The sequence below is a fragment of the Mya arenaria genome, chromosome 2 (genome assembly GCF_026914265.1).
Source record: "Mya arenaria isolate MELC-2E11 chromosome 2, ASM2691426v1".
Lineage (NCBI taxonomy): Eukaryota > Metazoa > Mollusca > Bivalvia > Myida > Myidae > Mya > Mya arenaria.
In genome coordinates, this window is record NC_069123.1 from 70,409,012 (window position 1) to 70,430,313 (window position 21,302).

Consider the following 21,302-nt stretch of genomic DNA (forward strand, 5'->3'; position numbering starts at 1 on the left):
ATTCATATGGCTAAATTGTAAACAAAGACAAATAACTCTTGCTACTTATGAGAGGTCAGGGGCTGATTTCATAAAGCATCTTAGTGAACATGTTAAACTTCATAGTGAAAAATTGCATTTAAAGACAGCAATGTTAATACACCGAGAGTTTTAAAAAAGCAACAAAATGATCAAAATATTGAATTTATACGACTTTTTTCATGAAAATATGTGGGCATTCAAGACATTTTTGCCCCCCCCCCCCAAAAAAAAGAAGAAATAATATTCTACAAGTTGAAAATGTACACTTACAAACGTTTTCAATAAGGTCCTGGGTGATTTTAACTTAATCAAACTTCATTGGCTAACTTATAATTCTAAATTTGTTACCTTGGTAACCCTTGTGGAATTGATTCTGACAGGACAACAAAAATTTTGTTTAAAAATTTATTTCTTAGTTTGATGAGAAGCTAATGAAACAAATACAATATTTTATGAACACAATAAGATGAATTATGTAAAAACTCTATGTATACAGGTATGTATAAACCTCCTTGACAATATCCCCAACCATGTGAATATATTTGCATTAACAAACTCACACTTGACATGTGACATGGTATCGGTAAATAAAAACAAGGACTCCAGATGAAGGAGCAAGAGTAACATTATGTAAGTGTGTGTGTATTATTGCGAATAGTTGTTTATACCTTACTGAGACAACTCATTTGACTAAAACATGCCTACCATGGATCTAAACACCTATTCCAAAGCTAACCTGTTTAAAAATGAGGTCTACAGCGATGTCCAAAAGAATAAACATGCATATAACTTGTCCGAATCAGCTTGCTGAAATAATTTAATATAAACTAATTATGAACAAACAGACACATTGCTAAGTGTTTCCTTATGGTCATCAGCACCATATCATCATACAACTATGAACTTTAAAACACGAGAAAATCTGGTACAATCATGGGGCATGGTGAGAAAAGTCTTTCCCTGGTTGGCAACTTGCTTAGTGGCCACTGCTGTGTTGTGTCCCATACTGGCCTATCTGCTACTGATAAGCCTTCTGGCATCAAAAAGCACTTCAACCTGAAGCCATTCTGTCATCTGGACAAGCATAAGCAATTGTATCCAGTTATAATTAGTCACTCCTGTCATCCAGATAATGCTATTTGTTATACTTTTCTACAATTTTGTACACTAAAAATCCAATTCCAGCTAAAGTCACAACACCAATTCCATATTTTATCAGTCTTTTGTCATTTGATAAAGCAGCATCCTTCAGGTGACTGAAAATAGAGAGAAAAAAGCTACAAAACCTTTAACATTGGTATAATAGCATGTATATGTACAAGCTTATGTTAAAAACACAAACTAACCATATGCAGCATGTATTGTGGTAAACTATACACATTTCTAATGTTATACTAGCTTCTACAGCCAAAACAATACATAAGTAGTCTTTATTATGTGTATTAAATAATTATAATTGTTAAAAAAAAAATTATTTACAGGGCTACGTAATAAACATGGCCAAAAATCAAACAGCAACGTGTAAGAGCCAAATGCTAATGCTCACAGTTTTTTCAGTAACTCAACTATTACCAAAGCCAGAAATATGGGCCAAGCTTGTTTAATGCTTGAAAATCGAGTCTTTGAGTTTAAAGAAGCCTTAAGGTTTTGCTTCTTGATGCACCACCAAAATTACGACATCAAGGCAATCCCATTATCCCTTTACTTTGCAAATTATACTAGCTAATAAGACTGAGAAAAACAATTCTGCAAAGTAAAATCTACTTATTAGCTCACAAAAATCTAATTCAAGCACTGTTTGCATGTCAGATAATTCGTCTAATATAAACATATATGAACATAAACAATATCAAAGCAACTGAATGAAATACACTGATAAATACTCCGGAATTATATAGTAGAAGTGTCAACATAAATGCATGCAGTAAATATAAGAATACACATATCCTAAACCATTTCCCATAATATGTAACATCATATTCCAGCCAATACAAAAGTGATCCCTCTCTACAGTGAAGCGTTAGACAGGAGACATGCTATAATTTACCATGGATGAAGGTTTACTAGGGTAACTCTTATGGTTCAGAAATCAATACAAAAATCTTGACCTAGCCTCAAAACAGGAACTCCTTTCATAACAAAACTCTCTTCATATCAGAACATATTTAATTGATCCATTTAAACAAAATGATCATTTCTTTTCTAAGGAAAAGACAACCATAAAAAATATTTAAAACCCAGATACTTTAACCCATGACTTTTATATTCCTATAATCCAGTTATTCAGTGAAGTCGAAGCCTCAATATCTGTCAACAGGTATTATGGAAGAGTCAAACAAGTCGCTGTTAGCCTAACATGTGAGAAGTGATGTTTTGAGGCTGGGCGTGGAAGCATCCAAGACTACACAATATACACAATATAGGGACCTGAGTCTTTCCTCCAGCCAGACTGGGTTCTGGTGAACTAGCAGCATGTGAACCAGTCGCTTTAAGTTGCTGCAAGTGAAACGCACATACATACCTTACAAGAGAACTAACATGATGGACGTACAGTGGTGTTCGTCTAAGTCTTGTCAAAAAGATCATTAATTTGTGACAGTGAATTTCAATTTTGCTAATATTCCCTTTTCATTTTTGCTGGTCCTATACAGCTATAAGGGATCAGGATGCTCCAATTTAGATTTAATATATAGGCTTTAAATAATCTAACACCTCTTCATTTTAATTATGAGTCATTTTAAACAAATTGCCCTGTTACAATTGAAGGTGCAGATATCCTTGTGTCAGGAGGGTGACAATTTTACAACATTGCTTGTAATGAAATAATTAAAACCGAATTTAAAGCATACAAATATGTTGTACAAACCTGATTCTACAACATTAACAAGCAAGCAATAATAGATCTACTTTAATTTTTTTCTTACAGAAACCATTTAAAACCCAACACATTTTTGCTCCTTCCAAAATTAAGGCAGAGAGGACAGACAAAAAAAAACAACCAAACACTTGTTAACTTGAACCACAAAGAAATTAACAAAGAACATTATCAAAACAAACAAATAGAAACACTAGGAATGAGTAAAAAACCAAGTGTCAATACTAACGGGTATGCAGCCATTGTGGCCACCTTGACGTAGATGTCCCTGTTGACCTTGTCTATACATGTAAACCTCTGGGGTGGGGGCAGCTTGAACTTCTCACAGAAGGCCTTTGGTGTCAAGTTGTAGTCCTGTCGAACCTCCGGGTGCTCTACCTTACATGCCACGATCAGTGTTGGTACCCGACTGTCCAGGAAGTGCTTCTGTAAGGTGGAATTATTCCTATATTGTACATGCAACCCTCCTAATAGCAAGGGAAGACAAGAAATGTTCAGAGAAGAAACAGGTGGTCTCGAAGCAGGAGTTGAACATTACAAACATACTTAAGTTACTTCATTTATAAACAAAGCATTGCAGTTACAGTGCAATTTTCATGACTAAGTATTGATGGGTTGGGGTTGTTGCTGTGGGGTGGTTCTTTGTTTCAGACTAAACTGATACATTCCCATTCGATAAGAAATTAATTGTTTTCATCGTTGTTATTAACATGTTCAACAGATGAAGTGCACTAAATTTGTAAACTTGATCCTGCTCACCATGTACATCCTGGCACAGAACTCGAATGAGCGTGGGTTGGTGACATCGTAGAGCAGGCAGGCCACATCACAGTTGGTCTCCGTTGGCGACAACATGTCCGACCAGGCCACATCAACCTCATGTAACTGGGGAATGGTTGAGCAAAATTGACAACAAACTAATACTACACAGTTAATACAATAAGCTTCTACAATAACTATAAATGCTGTAAAGGTTAAACAAGTGTGGGGCAAAGTGAACGCCAGTGATCCTTTGTTGTTGTTTTTATTAAAAAAATAGAGCGTTATTTAACATACTGTCCCTGCCTTCATGCCTACTTAGTTTCATTTAATATTTTAGAACAGTTTTTGAGTTATGGACACAGAAGTTCTGCACGTATGCCATCAGTGGTGCCACAGCTATGATATTACCTCATGAATTTTCTTTAGAAAAAAGAACAAAGACAACCAAAAATAAAAAATAAATTTGGCAAACTATCAGTAATCACCAAGTAAAATGTGATGGCTTAAAACATAGAGGTAAAACTGGAATTGCTCTTGTTTTCATACAAATGTTTAAGCACCATCATAAGAAAAATTCCTTTTTAGAACAAGTATTTTATTTACCAGAATGTTTTCATGACATCGTAACCAAATACATGCCAGTATATTGGACTATGTAAAATTTTCTTCTGTAACACTCTTCTAGAATCATGCAATTGATAAAATCTTGTTTCCTGAACATATAAAATTCCAGAACTAGTATCTCACCATCAGGTATTTTTCCTGACCATACACTTGTACGGTGTTAATTGTGAACTTGGACAACTGTTCCCTGTTTAGAGTGGCCACATAGCGCAGGTTACGACCAATCAACCCTTGGAGAAAGGCAGTCTGAAATAGAGATTTTGAAATCACATATTCACATTTTGATGATTAGGCTTGAACTTTCTAAATATATATATATATATAGGGATAGGGATATAACAAAACTGTCCAAGTTGTTAACAGTAATAAACAGTACATGTATGTGTAATGAAACATTTCACGTATCTGAGCCATTTTAATTCATCTATTCTTATAAATCATCAATAACTGAAACAAGATTTTGAAATAAGACAATACCTTGCCCACTTGTTTTGGTCCAAGTACGTGACATCGGAACACATTCCTCGCTGTCTGGCGTTTCTGTAGATCTATCTTCTTATCTCTTGTGACTGTAAACGGAACATGGTAAAAAAGATATGATACATATACATGTAATAGAATAGGGTCCAACACATAATGACAAAATGAATTGGCAATAAGGCTAATGACACACTGCTTTACAATTAATAAACATGAACAAACATTTTAAATGTACAACAGACTTTCCAAACACTGTCACAGAAATATGACATTTTTTTCTGTAAGGTAGTCATTCATTTATGATGTCTACTATATACCTTCAATCTGTATAGCTCAGCACACAAGTTCTCACCTTGTAAAGCTGAGAGTGTGGAGTCCTGGTGGTACAAGTAGCCCAGGTATGCCAGGTGCTCCAGTGTGTCTTTGTACTCCAACAGGGTCGTCAACCTGCGTTTAGAAATACTGACTTCAGATCACGTTCAAACAAATATACCTCCTGCAGAGTGCTTGTCAAGGCACTCAAGAATTATTCAGTAAGCACAATTAAGTTAGCTTCATATAGACATTCTAGAGTAGTTGTTCACATAACAATCAAATTTAATGTGAGCTGAATTAACAGTTTTAGAGTCATGTGGCTTACAGATCACAAGATTTTGTCTGATGATCATACCCAATCAGAACCAATGCAAATCTGCATTGCTGAAATAGGGTTGGCTTCATATAAAATGGAGCTTCAAATTCAGATGCAGTGCACGTCTGTTTTTCTGTGTATCGAGTCACATAACTGGACATTAATAAATAAATAAGAGTCTTACTACACAGTGGTAATACTGTTCTATGTTTCATGGCAATATTTTGAACAGTGTATGAAGATTATGTTAATGTGTATGCACAATGACATTCTAAAATAAATAAATAGATATTTTGATCAAACAAGCAGGCCATCCACAACTAACGTCCACTGTGCAAGGTATCCCTGCAGTGAGATCCAGCCGCTGGTGTTGGTGACCACAGTGTTGTTCACGTCTGGGCCCCAGGGAAGCCGGGGACACGTGCTGAACAGGTTGGTCAACTCTGTGGGGGACAGCATACCATCACAGTCCTGAAGAAGGGTATACAACTTAGGAATCTATCTTTCCTTACAGTTTAAGAACTGAATCGCACTGAGACTTCATTAAGAAGAATTATTTTTTTTTATAGAACATAACAGCTTTTACCACGACACCATACACATACTGTGTTCAAACAGTCACTTATGTTAAGTAAATGAACATAAAATTGGTCATGAAATATATATAGCAATTTGACCATGACAAACATTGAAAATGATATGCAATGGTCTTAATATCATCAAAACTTCATAATTCTAATACCATTATCAAACCATGAAAGGGAACATGCTGTCACATACCTCATCATATTTCTCAAACAGACTAGTAAGGAATTGCACTCCTTCATGGGACAACTCAGTTGTACTTCCCACACCAACATTCAACCTGCAATACATTTAATCAGGGAATTCAATGAACAATTGTAATTTTGTGTGTAGTACTTTCATGCACTTAACTATTGTTTATAACGTTTAAATTGAAAACAAGAACTAAGCTAGCAACGCTGCTTGTCTAAAAATTGTAGAACAAACTGTCTTATATATTAATAGGACTCCATATAATTATCAGAGACCAACAAATGATCAATCAACAGGGTCACAGGACCCGCGGCAAAGACCCTCAACAAGAAACAAACTCAGTGGTAAAAGTAAAAGTAGATGCTTATATAAAACACCCTAAATGTAAATACTTTCTTTTTAAGGAAACAAAGAGACATAACGGACCATATTAAGGGACATTACGGAACATCATATATAACTTTTCTCACAGTTTGTTTTAACTTTATAACAAATCATATTTGCAGACAATGATATATAATTTAACTCACAGTTTGTTTTTACTTTATAATGTACCATATTAAGGGACATAACGAATCATGAACTATACATTACTTTAATAGTTTGTTTTAGAACAAAATTTATAAAATGCCATAGTTGATGTCATTACCGACAATGAATTCTAATTTTACATACAACTTATGTATATCTGTGTATGAATTCTAATTTTACATACAACTTATGTTTATCTGTGTATGTGAATATTTATATGCTGTTATAGGTGATCGATTGCTTTCTGAAATAAAGTTTGGATTGTCAAAAAAAAAAGAAAAAAAAGAAAAGGAAACAAAGAGAGCAATATAAGTAATTTACACTTACTTTGGTTCGAGTACATCTTTCCTGAGTAACAACTTGTCGTCATAACCAAAGGCTCTCAGAACAGTCCACACTGTCTCAATCTTTTTTCTCTCTATAAATAGCTCCATGAGAAACAGAAATCCTGAAATGGAAAATAATGAACAACTCATAGACACAAGAACATTTATTTTTTCCCAAAAGAAATGGTTGTTACATGCAACAACTGAATGATTCTTGCATACCGGATGTGCGATTCTGGTCATGTTGACAGTATTGAAAAAACGCGTCTTACTGTACAACCCCATGTAAGATGAGTCAAGTGCAACAACGTGCCACTTTTCATTTCTTTCATCGTATGATTTATGAAAAGTATATTATGCCATTTCAATAAAGCCTTTCATTGCAAGACTTTATTAAAATTAAAAATAAATAATCATAAAAATGCTATTGTTAGAGGAACTATTTGACGTCAATAGTGATTTAAAATTACAAAAGAAAGGACGAAGGCAATTTTTAAAAAGTGCATCCTATACACAGTTTAATACTGTGCTTGATGACATCAGTAAACAACTCCACACACGCTTTTTGGTGAAATGTACAAGTGTGTTTTCTACGTCAATTTTTCCACAAATTGATAATATTAGATATATGCAAGAGAAAGTATCAAACATGTTTTCCAGTCTGTATTGAAAATCTGACCCTCAGGCACGCTGTGTGGCCAGTAACTCGGACAGCCTCATTACAGGCTTATATGCGTGCCCTTAGGTCGGATTTTTGTACCTATATCGGAAACCGATGATTGATACTTATAGTCCGCTGGAAGCATATCTGATGAGTGAATGGTTTTCAAACACTCAGGAAAGCTTCATTGATTGTCTACATGTACATATTTTTCAAACATTTGACACAAACCACAAAGAAATTATTTTAATTAAGCCCACAAAAGACAAAATGATCGCAGTTTATGTTTTCACAATTGCTAAAAATGCGGTTCATTTAAGGATGTGAAGAGGAGGTGTAATTATTACACAATGACTTTGTTGTACAAACCCACCTTTGAGTGTAAAGCCGTAGTTAGGCCCCCGTATATCCACACCGTCTGCCAGGTGACTCTGTACTGTTTGTTTGACCTCCTCCAAGGCGTGAGGCTGGATTGGAACCTCAAAACACTTTCTCTGCAACCAAATATAATGATATAGGCAGGCATATGGGTTTGGAACTAAAAAACTATAATGCCTTTGTGCTTGTTTTAATTGTATGCATGGATGTTTTACATAACTGATTTCAAGGGGCCTTATGTGCATGTACTACAGAAGTCATGCAAAGAAACAATGAAGTCCACAAAGACATGCCTCATATTACATATTCCCCCACTATCTTACAATTCAAAGGGAAGAGATATAAAGCTAACCTTTTAAATCTATTTTAAGTTTTACACCATCAGCCAATGTTTAAGGAAATTATTGATCAAAAACAAGAGCTGTCACAGTATGTGACGAATGCCCCCGAATGTGACATTGACCTATGAACAAGGTCTGTACATGAAAAGTTAAATATTAAACAAATACATATGGCACGTTATTTTAAATTGCCTCTGAACACGTCGTCTTGGTATGCCAAACACATGTGGCAAGTTATTTTAAAATCTGTCCATACAAGGGAAAGTAACAGCCTGGACACGACAATCTATACTCTATGTCATTATATGCAGCATTCCATTGTGAATAAACACCTAAGTGTGACCTATACCTTAGAGGTAGGGACACGGTTCTTGCACCCGACACATTGTCTTGGTATGTCGAACACATGTGCCAAGTTATTTTATAATCTGTCCATACAAGGGAAAGTTACAGCCCTTCGGGGGCATAATAAATATTTTATACTAGGCTCCTTAGTTAATACTTTATTCCAATAATAATATAAACAAAAACCTACCTGGAAGACAATTACTTCATCATCACTGAGAATTTGGTCGTTGTCCATGTCACAGATCTGAAAAGATAATAGGCAAAAAAAATAATGATTTTTCACTATGTCTTAGAACGTATGAAAATGTCAAACTAAACTAGTATATGACATTGTGAACACACCAAGTGGTCCAAATAAGCACATGCCCTAAAGCCCTGCACTGGTGAAACTATTTATTTGGCTGGTTCAAATTCTAAACAAGAGCTGTCACAGTATGTGACGAATGCCCCCGAATGTGACATTGACCTACGAACAAGGTCAGTACATGAAAAGTTGATCTTGCCTTTACGTGTCAAATACATATGGCAAGTTATTTTAAATTGCCTCTGAACATAAAAAAATACCACCCATACTTGACAACCTACACTGTTATGTCCTTATATTCAGAATTCCCTTGTGAATAAACACTTAGTGTATCTTTCACCTAAGAGGTAGGGACATGGGTCTTGCACACGACACGTTGTCTTCGTATGTGGAACACATGTAGCAAGTGATTTTAAAATCTGTCCATACAAGGGAAAGTAACAGCCCTGACACGACAACCTATACTCTATGTCCTTATATGCAGCACTCCATTGTGAATAAACACTAAGTGTGACCTTGACATAAGAGGTAGGGAAACGGGTCTTGCACGCGACACGTCATCTTGGTATGTGAAACACATGTGTCAAGTTTTTTTAAAATCTGTCAATACAAGGGAAAGTTACAGCCGGGACACGACAACCTATAATCTGTGTCCTTATATGCAGCACTCCATTGTGAATAAACACTATGTGTGACCATGACCTTAGAGGTAGGGACACGGGTCTTGCACGCGACACGTCGTCTTGGTATGTGGAACACATGTGGCAAGTTATTTTAAAATCTGTCCATACAAGGGAAAGTTACAGCCCTGACAAAACAACCTTTACTCTATGTCCATATATGCAGCACTCCATTGTGAATAAACACCTAAGTGTGACATTGACCTTTGAGGTAGGGACACGGGTCTTGCACGCGACACGTCGTCTTGGTATGTGGAACACATGTGGCAAGTTATTTTAAAATCTGTCCATACAAGAGAAAATTACAGCCCGGACACGACAACCTATACTTTATGTCCTTATATGCAGCACTCCATTGTGAATAAACACTAAGTGTGACCTTGACCTTTGAGGTAGGGACACGGGTCTTGCACACGACACGTCGTCTTGGTATGTGGAACACATGTGGCAAGTTATTTTAAAATCTGTCCATACAAGGGAAAGCTACAGCCCGGACACGACAACCTGTACTCTATGTCCTTATATGCAGCACTCTATTGTGAATAAACACTATGTGTGACCTTGACCTTTGAGGTAGGGACACGGGTCTTGCACGCGACACGTCGTCTTGGTATGTGAAACACATGTGGCAAGTTATTTTAAAATCTGTCCATACAAGAGAAAGTTACAGCCCGGACACGACAACCTATACTCTATGTCCTTATATGCAGCACTCCATTGTGAATAAACACTAAGTGTGACTTGACCTTTGAGGTAGGGACACGGGTTTTGCACGCGACACGTCGTCTTGGTATGTGGAACACATTTGGGAAGTTATTTTAAAATCTGTCCATACAAGGGAAAGTTACAGCCCGGACAAGACAACCTATACTCTATGTCCTTATATGCAGCACTCCATTGTAAATAAACACTAAGTGTGACCTTGACCTTTGAGGTAGGGACACGGGTCTTGCACGCGACACGTCGTCTTGGTATGTGGAACACATGTGGCAAGTTATTTTAAACTCTGTCCATACAAGGGAAAGTGACAGCCCGGACACGACAACCTGTACTCTATGTCCTTATATGCAGCACTCCATTGTGAATAAACACTAAGTGTGACCTTGACCTTTGAGGTAGGGACACAGGTCTTGCACGCGACACGTCGTCTTGGTATGTGGTACACATGTGGCAAGTTATTTTAAAATCTGTCCATACAAGAGAAAGTTACAGCCCGGACACGACAACCTATACTCTATGTCCTTATATGCAGCACTCCATTGTGAATAAACACTAAGTGTGACCTTGACCTTTGAGGTAGGGACACGAGTCTTGCACGCCACACGTCGTCTTGGTATGTGGAACACATGTGGCAAGTTATTTTAAAATCTGTCCATACAAGGGAAAGTTACAGAGCCGGACGGACGGACGGACGGACGGACGGACGGTGCGATTTTAATATGCCCACCTTTGGGGGCATAAAAAAAAAATAGCAGTGCTTGTTGACAATTCCTTATGGCAAGCATTAGTGTAAGAATTCAGGCTTGTTCAATTAAAAGTCTAATTTTGTTGACCACACACCTTTACAGTCAATGATTGTAAAATTAATTTAATTAGGACATACATGTACCAGAAAGCTCAAAACAATAAGCAAGCCTTTGGCTGTTGATCATATTCATGTACATGTATCTATATTATGCATATATGTTTTCAGATTATTTTGTAATATCAGTTGTTTTCTCTGCAAACTTTCAATTCTGCTTATCATTGCATAATTTAATATTTGAATACACTTTCCTTACCTTGAATATTCTTTCTAAGGCAGCTTTACATGACCTTGTCAGCTGAAAAGATTCAGTGAGCGGATTACATTCAAGTATGTATGACCTTTAAACATGCCTTATCTTTTTCCACAGCATTATCAAGTTCAACTATAAGCTGCATCTAAACTAAAAAGGTTCTTTGATAAACATGGAACACTCACTCACTTGTATTTAAAACAGTCAAATCTTTATAATTGTCATATCCACAAAGAAAGAAATAATTAATCAGTACAATATTGTCAATATGACTGAACTGTCAGATTTTTTTTATTTTGCCGCTTCATAGCCTTAAATGTAAGTTGTTGCACTCCACAAAATTTGATATTTTTTTATATCTGTGGCAGCATTTCACAGAGTACGAGGGGTTCACATTTGTGAATTTCAGCCATTTGCAAAATAACATAAATCAATTTACACCTAGAAATCTAGTCTTATACAGAAGTGGCAATCTTATGTACGCTATTAAAACTTGCTTGCGCAGTCATCAATCAAATTCAATTTAAATAATAAATGTGTATGTCAGTGATTTATTTTGCTGTGAACTCCAGATGCATACATATACACTGTACATATATATATATATATATATTTTTTTTTTGCTGAAGCCCTATTATTTCTAACAGCTATATGCACCCTTTTTAAACTCATATGAGCACAAATCTACATGTACATGTATTGTCAATGTTTGGCTAATGACACATGGTTTTGAAAAACTTGAATCCAAAAGAAGGATTCAAACAGATTTTAAAATATGAATCCGTATGTGCCATATCATACCTCCTTTTCCTCAGGGTTGTATATAGGAGCCTGTGGGTGGAGCACGGCCTTCTGGGCATACCAGAACAACTCAGTGATGTTCTTCAAGCTCTTTGCTGAACTCTGTAATAGGAAAACCATCTACATTTGGAAACACAATCATATACATCACTAATGTTAACATTATTTATATGGGAACTTTTTCAGAGTAATATGTTACAGTTTTATCAATGTACCGTTATGTATCGGTATTGATGCCAAAAGCAGTCTTACTTGTGAAAAGTTCTCAAGCATTTATTCATTTACCTTTATGATATCTTCTATCATGTTTTCATACTTTATCATTAATCACATTGTTTAGATCAATTTTTTCTCAAAAGCTTAATTATTGAAGTAAATTCCTTTAAAAAATCAACCAAAATGTTGGACCTGTTCCAATCATACTTTTATTTGTTATAATAGACTGATTAAACACTTCTCTACCTGGCAAATAACAACACTGAGCAGATGGTACATGATTAGTTAACTGTTTTTGCATAGTGTTTGACATACCTGACAATAAATATTAACCAGTTAATCATTCTCAACAATATCTTAGTTTAAGTTAATACACTAAATCAGAAGCATTATCAAAACAGATGTTTTACTACCTGCTTTCTAAGAAAAGTAAACAGTACAACGCAATTGTCGATAAACAGGATGATATTACATGATGTATGTCCAATAAAAGAGGCATCAACTTCATAAAGCAGTGGTTTCAAACAGCAGAAGCTTGGTACAGCACTGCTCAAATGTTTGCAGAAATAGCTAAAATTCATTTAGCAGGGAACATTTTTAGCCAACTAGAGATGTAAACATTTCAGGCTTGTTGATCCAGATATGTCAAATCTCATTGACTATGATATGTAGAGCGGGGTTTATGAATCTTACTTACTGAGATACTGGCCTCCACTTCCGGAAAGTCATTGATAATAGGGGTCATCGCCTAGTCAAAATATACAAGGTAAATATCACTAGGGTTTTCTTAGGAGTTATACCTGTATGATGCTGCCATGTTTGTTATAACTTCTTTGTATATCATGTTGAACAATTTGTGCCTGCATTCAATAAATTTCTTAGATCGTATTTCTACCAGTCAGGAATTTGCCCAATAGATTTACAGTCCAATGAATAATACAGATTATATTTTTAAATAATGCAAAATCTATATAAAGCTGTTCTGTTGAATATTGACCGAGAGCTGACATATTTCTTACTTTTTTAAAAGTGCTAATAACTCACTTTATACTTGAACCTAGAAAGTTCACAGCACTTCAAAGAATGTTTAATGTCTCACCTCATCTACTGAGTACTCAATGAGGTCGGCCTTGTTAGCCACCAGAATCACTGGTGTACGCTGATCCTCCTCCGTGTTCCGTCGAATAAAGGGAAGCCACACTGATGTCACCTACATTCAGATAAAACTATGGTGCTCCAGTATATTTCTTAATGCTTCCTTACTAAAGAAAGCACAGAATATCATAAATTTTTCAACTATGACATTTCAAGTACCGGTAAATAGCTTTTGACATTATATAAACAGAAATGATATAAAATCTTATTTAATGTACATAAGGCATCTGTAGGAACATATGAGCTAACTTATGTTTACATAATAATGAATACAATCAAATCAAGGTGTAAAACATGTGTTACCCCTTCAAATGAGTCCTCGTCATTGGATGCCCAAATGATACAGACTACGTCAGCCTGAAAGGAAGGTTGTGTAAAAGCAGAATTAAACATAGACATTGTACAGAATTCTGTTATAGCTGCTGTTGTTTTATTTTTAACTTTAAGGCAAAGGGAGCTGGTTCTATATGTATCCTTTAGGCTTTACTCCTATTATATGAAATATGATCATTGACTACCGGTATGTATAATTGTTTTAAATCCTAAGTAATGGTTGAAATATATCAAAATTACTAAAATAGAATTACCCTTTTAATTTCTTCCACCAGGTCTTCTTCATTTTGGTCTTGATCTACAAACATCAATGTAATATATCAGATAAGCCTATTTTACTATTCTTCAGGCATAACACCCAGTGTTGGTACTAGAAAGCTACAGTCCTGTAGAATCTACTGGTGAGACCCACTTTCCTCGCTCACGCTGAGGGATAAAGCCAATGTTTTATCTGAGGGTAAAACTGTTTCCCCTGTTGAAATCTCCTCTGAGCTCCTTATTATTTACTGCTGAGTGAAATATTGCTTGTTTACGCGGAGTATAAAATAAACCTTGGTGTCAGAAAAACCTTCAATATTATTGATTTTATGCCCCGCTGTGGAACTCCACGTCAGATGAAGTGCTACTGTTAAGATAAGCAAGAATTAATTCTTTATTGTTCAGAAGTTATTTCTTGTAATCCTTTACTACAGTACAGAAGATGTATTTACCTTAACTGTAATTCTCAGCCAGCATTTTGACATGATTCTGAACCATGACCTATGACGTCATGCGCATGATCAAATAGCATATAATTATATATATTTATTATTGGTAGTTAATAATAGCTAGTGACATTTTTGTATTTTTTTCCACAGAAATTGGGGTAATAATCCTTAAATTTTGTGTTGTGAACCTTGAACGCGTGTTAAACCCCAGTCACTTGGTGGCTATAGAGAAACTTTGCGGGAAAGTGGGTCTTACTCAATGAGAGCACAATACATGTTTTCAAACATGAATACTGAGTAAAATAGACTAAAATTTCAAATGATAAAAAAATAAACATGACATATTTTTTTTTTTTAAACATCATTATTACATTCACTGTGACTTTGTCTCATGTCTTTGCTTGAAAGCATCATGGAAACCAACTTTAATGCCAACATCTTTCTTAATGATGTACCATCTAAAATGTAAGTATAATGCACCAGTCAATTGTAACCAGCCCCCCCCCCCCAGGTCCGGGGATATAACAATTACAGGGCTAGCCAGGGAAATGGGCCGTGTTTTTACCTTTTAGGTGGCCCCGCAGTGCCGGGTGAATGCGGTGGTTTTGTCTTCGTACAAAATATAGCGGGGAATGGGCCTTATCACGGGATACGGGGGCATTAGGCGGGGATTTTACCATCAGTTCGTCCCTGCAGGGCGGGAATTTTACCCGGGGTTGGCTGGACCGGATGTCAAAGTCCCCGCTTTACCCCGGACCTGGGGGGCCGTGGTTACAATTGACTGGTGCATAATTGAAACAGTATTTCTTCTACAAGTTCTTACATGAGAAGTCCACAATGTGTGTTGGCACATTGTCTGGTACAACTTCGGCCGGGATGATTATTTCTTCCGCCTTAGCTGGTACCTGAAACAACACAATGAAAAGACATGTTCAATGCATTCTTTCTTTCAATATTACCGTATGTTCTTTGAACTTGTTTTTATTTAAATGTACTTTAACTTAATATAAAAATAAAAATCGTCTTAATTTATAATAGTTGAATTGCAAGCAGACATACCTCTCTAACAAACTCTTCGCTGACAAGAGCCATAATAAGGGAAGTCTTCCCAACTCCAGCTGAAAAAAAATAAACAGCCACAATCAAGTAATACCACTTGTAAGCATTACTTAAAAACAACAACACTCTTTTTCTTTTATGTTAAATACAAACTTGCCAATAACAAATTTGAAAATTGAATTAATAAACACATCAGAATATCTTAAGCAAACAACATGTACAGCACAAATCACAGCTGAGACAGAGAAATCTAGTGAAAAGTAGCACCTACACAAACTTGCACCACTTCAAAGTCACACCTTATACAGGGAAGTAGCTCCAAATATAAGTTATACAGGCGATAGTTAAGGTTAGGTGTGATCACTTTACCATTAATTAGCATAACACATCTTCCAATTAATACCTTAAAAGGTGTTTAAGAAGTGTTCAAATATAACGCGTCCATCAGTGTTGCTATTTTGCAAATCATCAAGAGCGAGAAAAGCAACGTAGCAATGTAATTTTTCGCTATCCACTTTCCTTGGCGTTTTAACCCTCTCACCCCCCCCAGGCCAATCTGTGGACCGAAGTATTACCATTGCCATGCTACTTAGAGGTGTAAACACTGCAAAACTCTGAAGAAACCAATTAGAATCAACTACTGTATCTAATTGTGTTGAATTTATCTGGATCATTTTCTCTCATTGTGTTGTCTCAATATTTTTCAGACTCATTTGCTTATAATACAACTGGTAACCCTTTAACGGCACACAATATAGGTTGATGTCCATTTTTAATCCAGTGGAAATGCATTATTAAATTTAATTCTTTTGTCTTGAAGTCCCAGTATCTTAAAGTAATGTAAACTTCTGTTTTCTTCTTAATTAACTTCTTTTAACCTTTTTGATATTTTACAACCTTCAGTTTGATAAAAAATAATGCATTTCTCGCAATAACAAACATGCCACAAAACTGAAAGTAGTCTAAATTTAGTGTGCAATACGTCACTACAAAATTTGCATATCACATGACTTCCACACTGCCAAAAAAACTTAAATACTTATAATTTCCATTTATTAGCTAAGAACTAATGATATAAATATTTTTTTAATATATTCATATACGGTTACTTTCATAAAATATTTCATTTGAAAGCTTAATTATATTCATTTGAAAGGGAAGGTATTACGAATATATATCAACAGATTAAATCGGAGATTTTTAAACCCCTGAACACCAGTTACTTCTTTACTTTTATATTGTTATAATTAACAATGCAACAAAACTATTAATTGGAATGCAGAAAAAGCAAATGATATGTATCGCAACTTTAGAAATAATGACAGGAAAAATATTCACACTTCAGGGATAATTCTATGTAAGATTTTCAACGAGAAAATTGCTCCCATTTGTCCAAAATTGGTGAGAGAATTTTAATTTCAGTGAGATTTTTATAATACATGGATAACGCAGTGAAAAATTAATGCATAACAGTAACTTTATTCATAAATATCAATACGGTATATTAACAAATTTACAATATATAGATATATAGATATGATATATGCATTTGTTTGACTAGAAGAAAACACTTGTTAACAGTTCTGACATCATGAACATTCATACTCATCATACTTGAGCAAAAAATAGGATTTAGCCATTTTAGCTGATAGGTGCATTGACTTTTTTGGGGGGAGATGAAGGCTTTCCATTTTTGTTTTCATCTGAAGCTGGTATTTTATTTTGGTCCAGATACTTTTTTCAAGGAATGCAAACGTTTTCTGATTTGACATTTTGACGCTTCCAATATTGTAGACGCCTTTAAAATGCAGTGGTAACCCGTGTAAACAAAATTGTTACGGGTCGCAAAAACGCTTGAAAACAAGTGCATGGACGATATCGATTAAAACATTCGATAACACAAATGCGTTCAATGTAGGGGAGGCAATTCGTCCGTAATTCAATTAATATAAACAAAAAGCAATCAGCGATTACGATGCTTTATTTTGAAAAACAACAAAAGGGAAAAGACACGAACTGTGTTCAAGCGCGAGAATATCTCGCATTTATATGATTTGGATGCGATTTGAGCGATTTTTATGCGAGAAATCGCGGAAATCGCTTACTAGAATTATCCCTGCACTTAACATGATTTTTAATACCTTCATTACTCCAATCAGGCAGCCTCTGATATTTTGTGGGTTCAAAAGATAATTTGCTGGTCCGACAATTTTTGTCCGTAAAAATCAACACAGTCAGTTAATCGCATTTTTTTGTACTCATCATCATACACCAGCCACTCTGTTTATTTTGACATTAAAACAACACTCAGGGAAATTCATTTTGTAATTTTGTTTTTTCTTTCTGCTTTCATCTGCTTCGTTCTTTCTTTTTTTGCCAGGTTTTGCCCCGGAATAAAATTTTAAGGTAGCCATTTTTGACACTCGCACTTAATCCTGATGAAATTCTGACCGTACCAGTACCGATTTCGTAATCGAATAACATGTTCCAAAGGATAAGATTATTTTGGAACTATCATTTAAAACATTCCAATGTTCATGACAAAAGTTATCTTAGCATTTCAAAACATCGCTCGATACATACACAGTAGTAATTTAAACATTATTTGGTAATGTACCGGTCACGACCGTCGGACAGTTTTTGCAATGTCTGCTCCAATCCAATTAAGCTTCAGCAACTACACACAGTAAGAGTATGAGGTAACTTGGGGGTAACAATGATAAACCAACAAACACATGCTTTAATGTTATATTTTAATTGTGTGAATATCAATAGGCAATTTACGATGCAGCTGCGAATGTTAATGTTAAAAGTACAAATCTGAGATTAAATGTAAATTAATAGCTGAATGAAATATAGATGTACTTTTATGTTACATGCATATATTTTCTTTCTGTTCTTACAGGGAAAAAACAAATGAATGAGGATGACAGACTGATTTTAATGACTTCATATAACTTCAAATGTAATCATTTAATTTCAACAGTAGTAATGTAGTAGCAATGCAAACAACCCTGGTTTCCAATTTGAGGTCTATAAAACAACATGATCACCGGCGCTACCAGTAATAAAACCCTTAACAGAAAACAAGCTACCCCGGGAAACTTGGCGGATTTTAGCAAAGAAAGCGGGTTACATACTCGGCTGAGGTCCGTGATGTTTTGTAAAATCCTCAGAGTAACCAAGATTTATAAGTGGTAGTTCTGTTAAAAGTGTAAAAATGTATATTACCGTAATTCACCTAAGAGTTTGGACACCTTAAATTAATCATTTTTTTTCACTGTCTGAATACATAGAAAATTACCATTTTTACATTTTATTTACATGTTTGCTTTTTTCTTCATGTTTGCATTTTACCACTTATTAATTTATCCGTAGTAATCAATGGTCATAAACTTATTTATTACGCCTATAAGTGTAAATCCTTCGTCAAGTTAATTAAAACACCATTTTATACATGCATTGAACTGAATAAACACATTCTATCGGCTTCAGATCAAAGAGTCACACTGTGTGACGTCACATAACTTACAGTTATACCCACGAGGATCTCGTAGAGAGCATGGACATTGCTATGCAGGATTAATGTACAACTGTACGATTATTGCTTCATACAGTCTATAAGTGTGGAACAAGTTTGAAAGTTTATTGGCAGATCGTTTTACAAACATGTCATATCTATGTTTTCTTAATCTCTTGATTGCCCTTGTTGTTTCTTTAATCCTCTAATAAATATATCACACTTCCTTTTCAACAGGCAATAAATCGTTTAGGATGGGTAGTAACTAATTAACTTGTCACAGTGGTGTATACAGTTAGGTAATCTAGCCAGGCATTGTAAAGATAAAATTCAATACTCTTCGTCTGTGAAACTTGGTAACTGTGAAAGTTATGATTGATGTCCTTTGGGTGTCCAAAAATTAGGTACGCAAAATAAATTATTTTGGAAAATAATTATGGGTGTCCGAATATTTAGAGTGTCTGAACTCTTAAGGTGAATTACGGTAATGTAACCCGGTGCTATTTTGCCATTTTGACTGTTTCCTTGATATAATATTATGTTGTGAAATTAGCGTTTTCATGCACAGAGATTTTCATGAGATGTTCTCACTTCAAACATTACTTTTGGGAGACATCTTGAATTTTACCTTTTAAAGTTGGGAGTTTTAGCATTATGATATTTGCTTAACACTACACTGACACCACGGTTATGGGGTGAGATTGGGGACGATGTCATGTCATACGATTTTAGCATTATATCTATTGTTACCGCCGCTAGACGTATTACAACTTCAGTATTATTTTTGTACAAGATAATCTGAAGTAACATGTTTAATAGTAAAAGTATAAACATGCAAAGTCTAATTATAATTATGCATTTATTGTTATTCCATTGTCTATTTTCAGTATGTAATTATAGAAAAGATATTTTTAATGGATCATCTTCAAGGTTGTGATTGTTAAACCATTTAGCATGGAATACACATATGATGAAAAGATATTGTGTTTTATTAACTTCATCTTAAATCCACCTGGACATTTACCCCGAACACAACACGTCGACTGTAACTTTCTATTTACCAGAAATTTCGGCCTGTTACATTAATTCACCATGATTATTCTTAAACAATAAAATATTTAAAAACAATGTTGTATCCAATATATGTAAGATTGACAGAAGTAATGTTTACTATATAATCCATATGTGGGGTTGTCTGGTTAGCGCACTCACTTCTCACCAACAAGAGTGATTAATATAATGTTGTAATAACTTGTTTCACATTTTTTGTAAAATAAATAAGTTTAAACTAAATATTTGGGTCAACTCCTCCATATATGGGGCGACTTTGTAGTGGTGCCAGTTTGTGTTGGTACAACTTCTCTTGTAATCTAATCGAGGGCATCCTACAGAGCTATGTTCTTTCTACATGTTCCGGAATTTAATAAATATAAATAGTTGATACAAACACAACTAAACTACGGTCAAAATTTTACACAAAATCAGATCATGTACAATGAATTCACTCCTAAAACTGTTACTCATTGGTAACTCTTCAATTCAAAGTGAAGCTCTCATGAAACTCCAACTTCGGGAGCAAATTTCTCATCACACTTATCTGTGGTTTAAAATGAAAGCAGGTGAAAGTCAATTTAGTTCCACATAAGCAGGTATAAACCCTTACCATCTCCAACAAGAAGAATCCTTACTTCTTCCTTGGAACTCATCTTTAATTAAAATTCTTTACAATTGCATAAGAAAAAGCAAATCAACATGATAGAATATGACCTCATGACTTTGTTAATAAACATTCCGATTCTTGGTAAATTTTTATCACGCCTTCACTGACAGTCAAACTACATTTTGAAGAAAGACTTAGTGTAACTTTAAATGTGGAACAACAGTTTAAAGTATCCTGGTCATCTGATGTAAATTGTCCTTTAAATGTCAAAATGTGAACAAAATAGTGTTCTCTGATTTCCGCAGGAAATCGCCAAACGCGCATGCGCGGTTAA

The 21,302-nt window shown here is 35.1% G+C and overlaps 1 protein-coding gene across 2 annotated transcripts; it reads right to left on the reverse strand.

Annotated features, from left to right (window-relative positions):
* Nucleotides 1-299: 299 nt before the first annotated feature.
* Nucleotides 300-21,283, reverse strand: LOC128221798 (mitochondrial Rho GTPase 1-like). Of its 2 annotated transcripts, XM_052930403.1 has the most exons (21): nucleotides 20,972-21,283; nucleotides 15,789-15,847; nucleotides 15,553-15,634; nucleotides 14,277-14,320; nucleotides 13,993-14,046; nucleotides 13,634-13,744; nucleotides 13,232-13,282; nucleotides 12,319-12,420; nucleotides 11,521-11,562; nucleotides 8,943-8,999; nucleotides 8,062-8,182; nucleotides 7,029-7,149; nucleotides 6,174-6,258; nucleotides 5,719-5,864; nucleotides 5,115-5,209; nucleotides 4,760-4,851; nucleotides 4,406-4,528; nucleotides 3,656-3,781; nucleotides 3,126-3,322; nucleotides 2,449-2,517; nucleotides 300-1,277 (listed from the first exon to the last, which is right to left on the reverse strand). In XM_052930403.1, the coding sequence occupies exons 1-21, from the start codon at nucleotides 21,012-21,014 to the stop codon at nucleotides 1,157-1,159; spliced, it is 1,941 nt and encodes a 646-aa protein (XP_052786363.1). In that variant the 5' UTR covers nucleotides 21,015-21,283; the 3' UTR covers nucleotides 300-1,156. The 2 variants fall into 2 exon arrangements, with proteins under 2 accessions (XP_052786363.1, XP_052786368.1); XM_052930408.1 differs by lacking the exon at nucleotides 2,449-2,517.
* Between the last annotated feature and the right edge of the window lie 19 nt (nucleotides 21,284-21,302).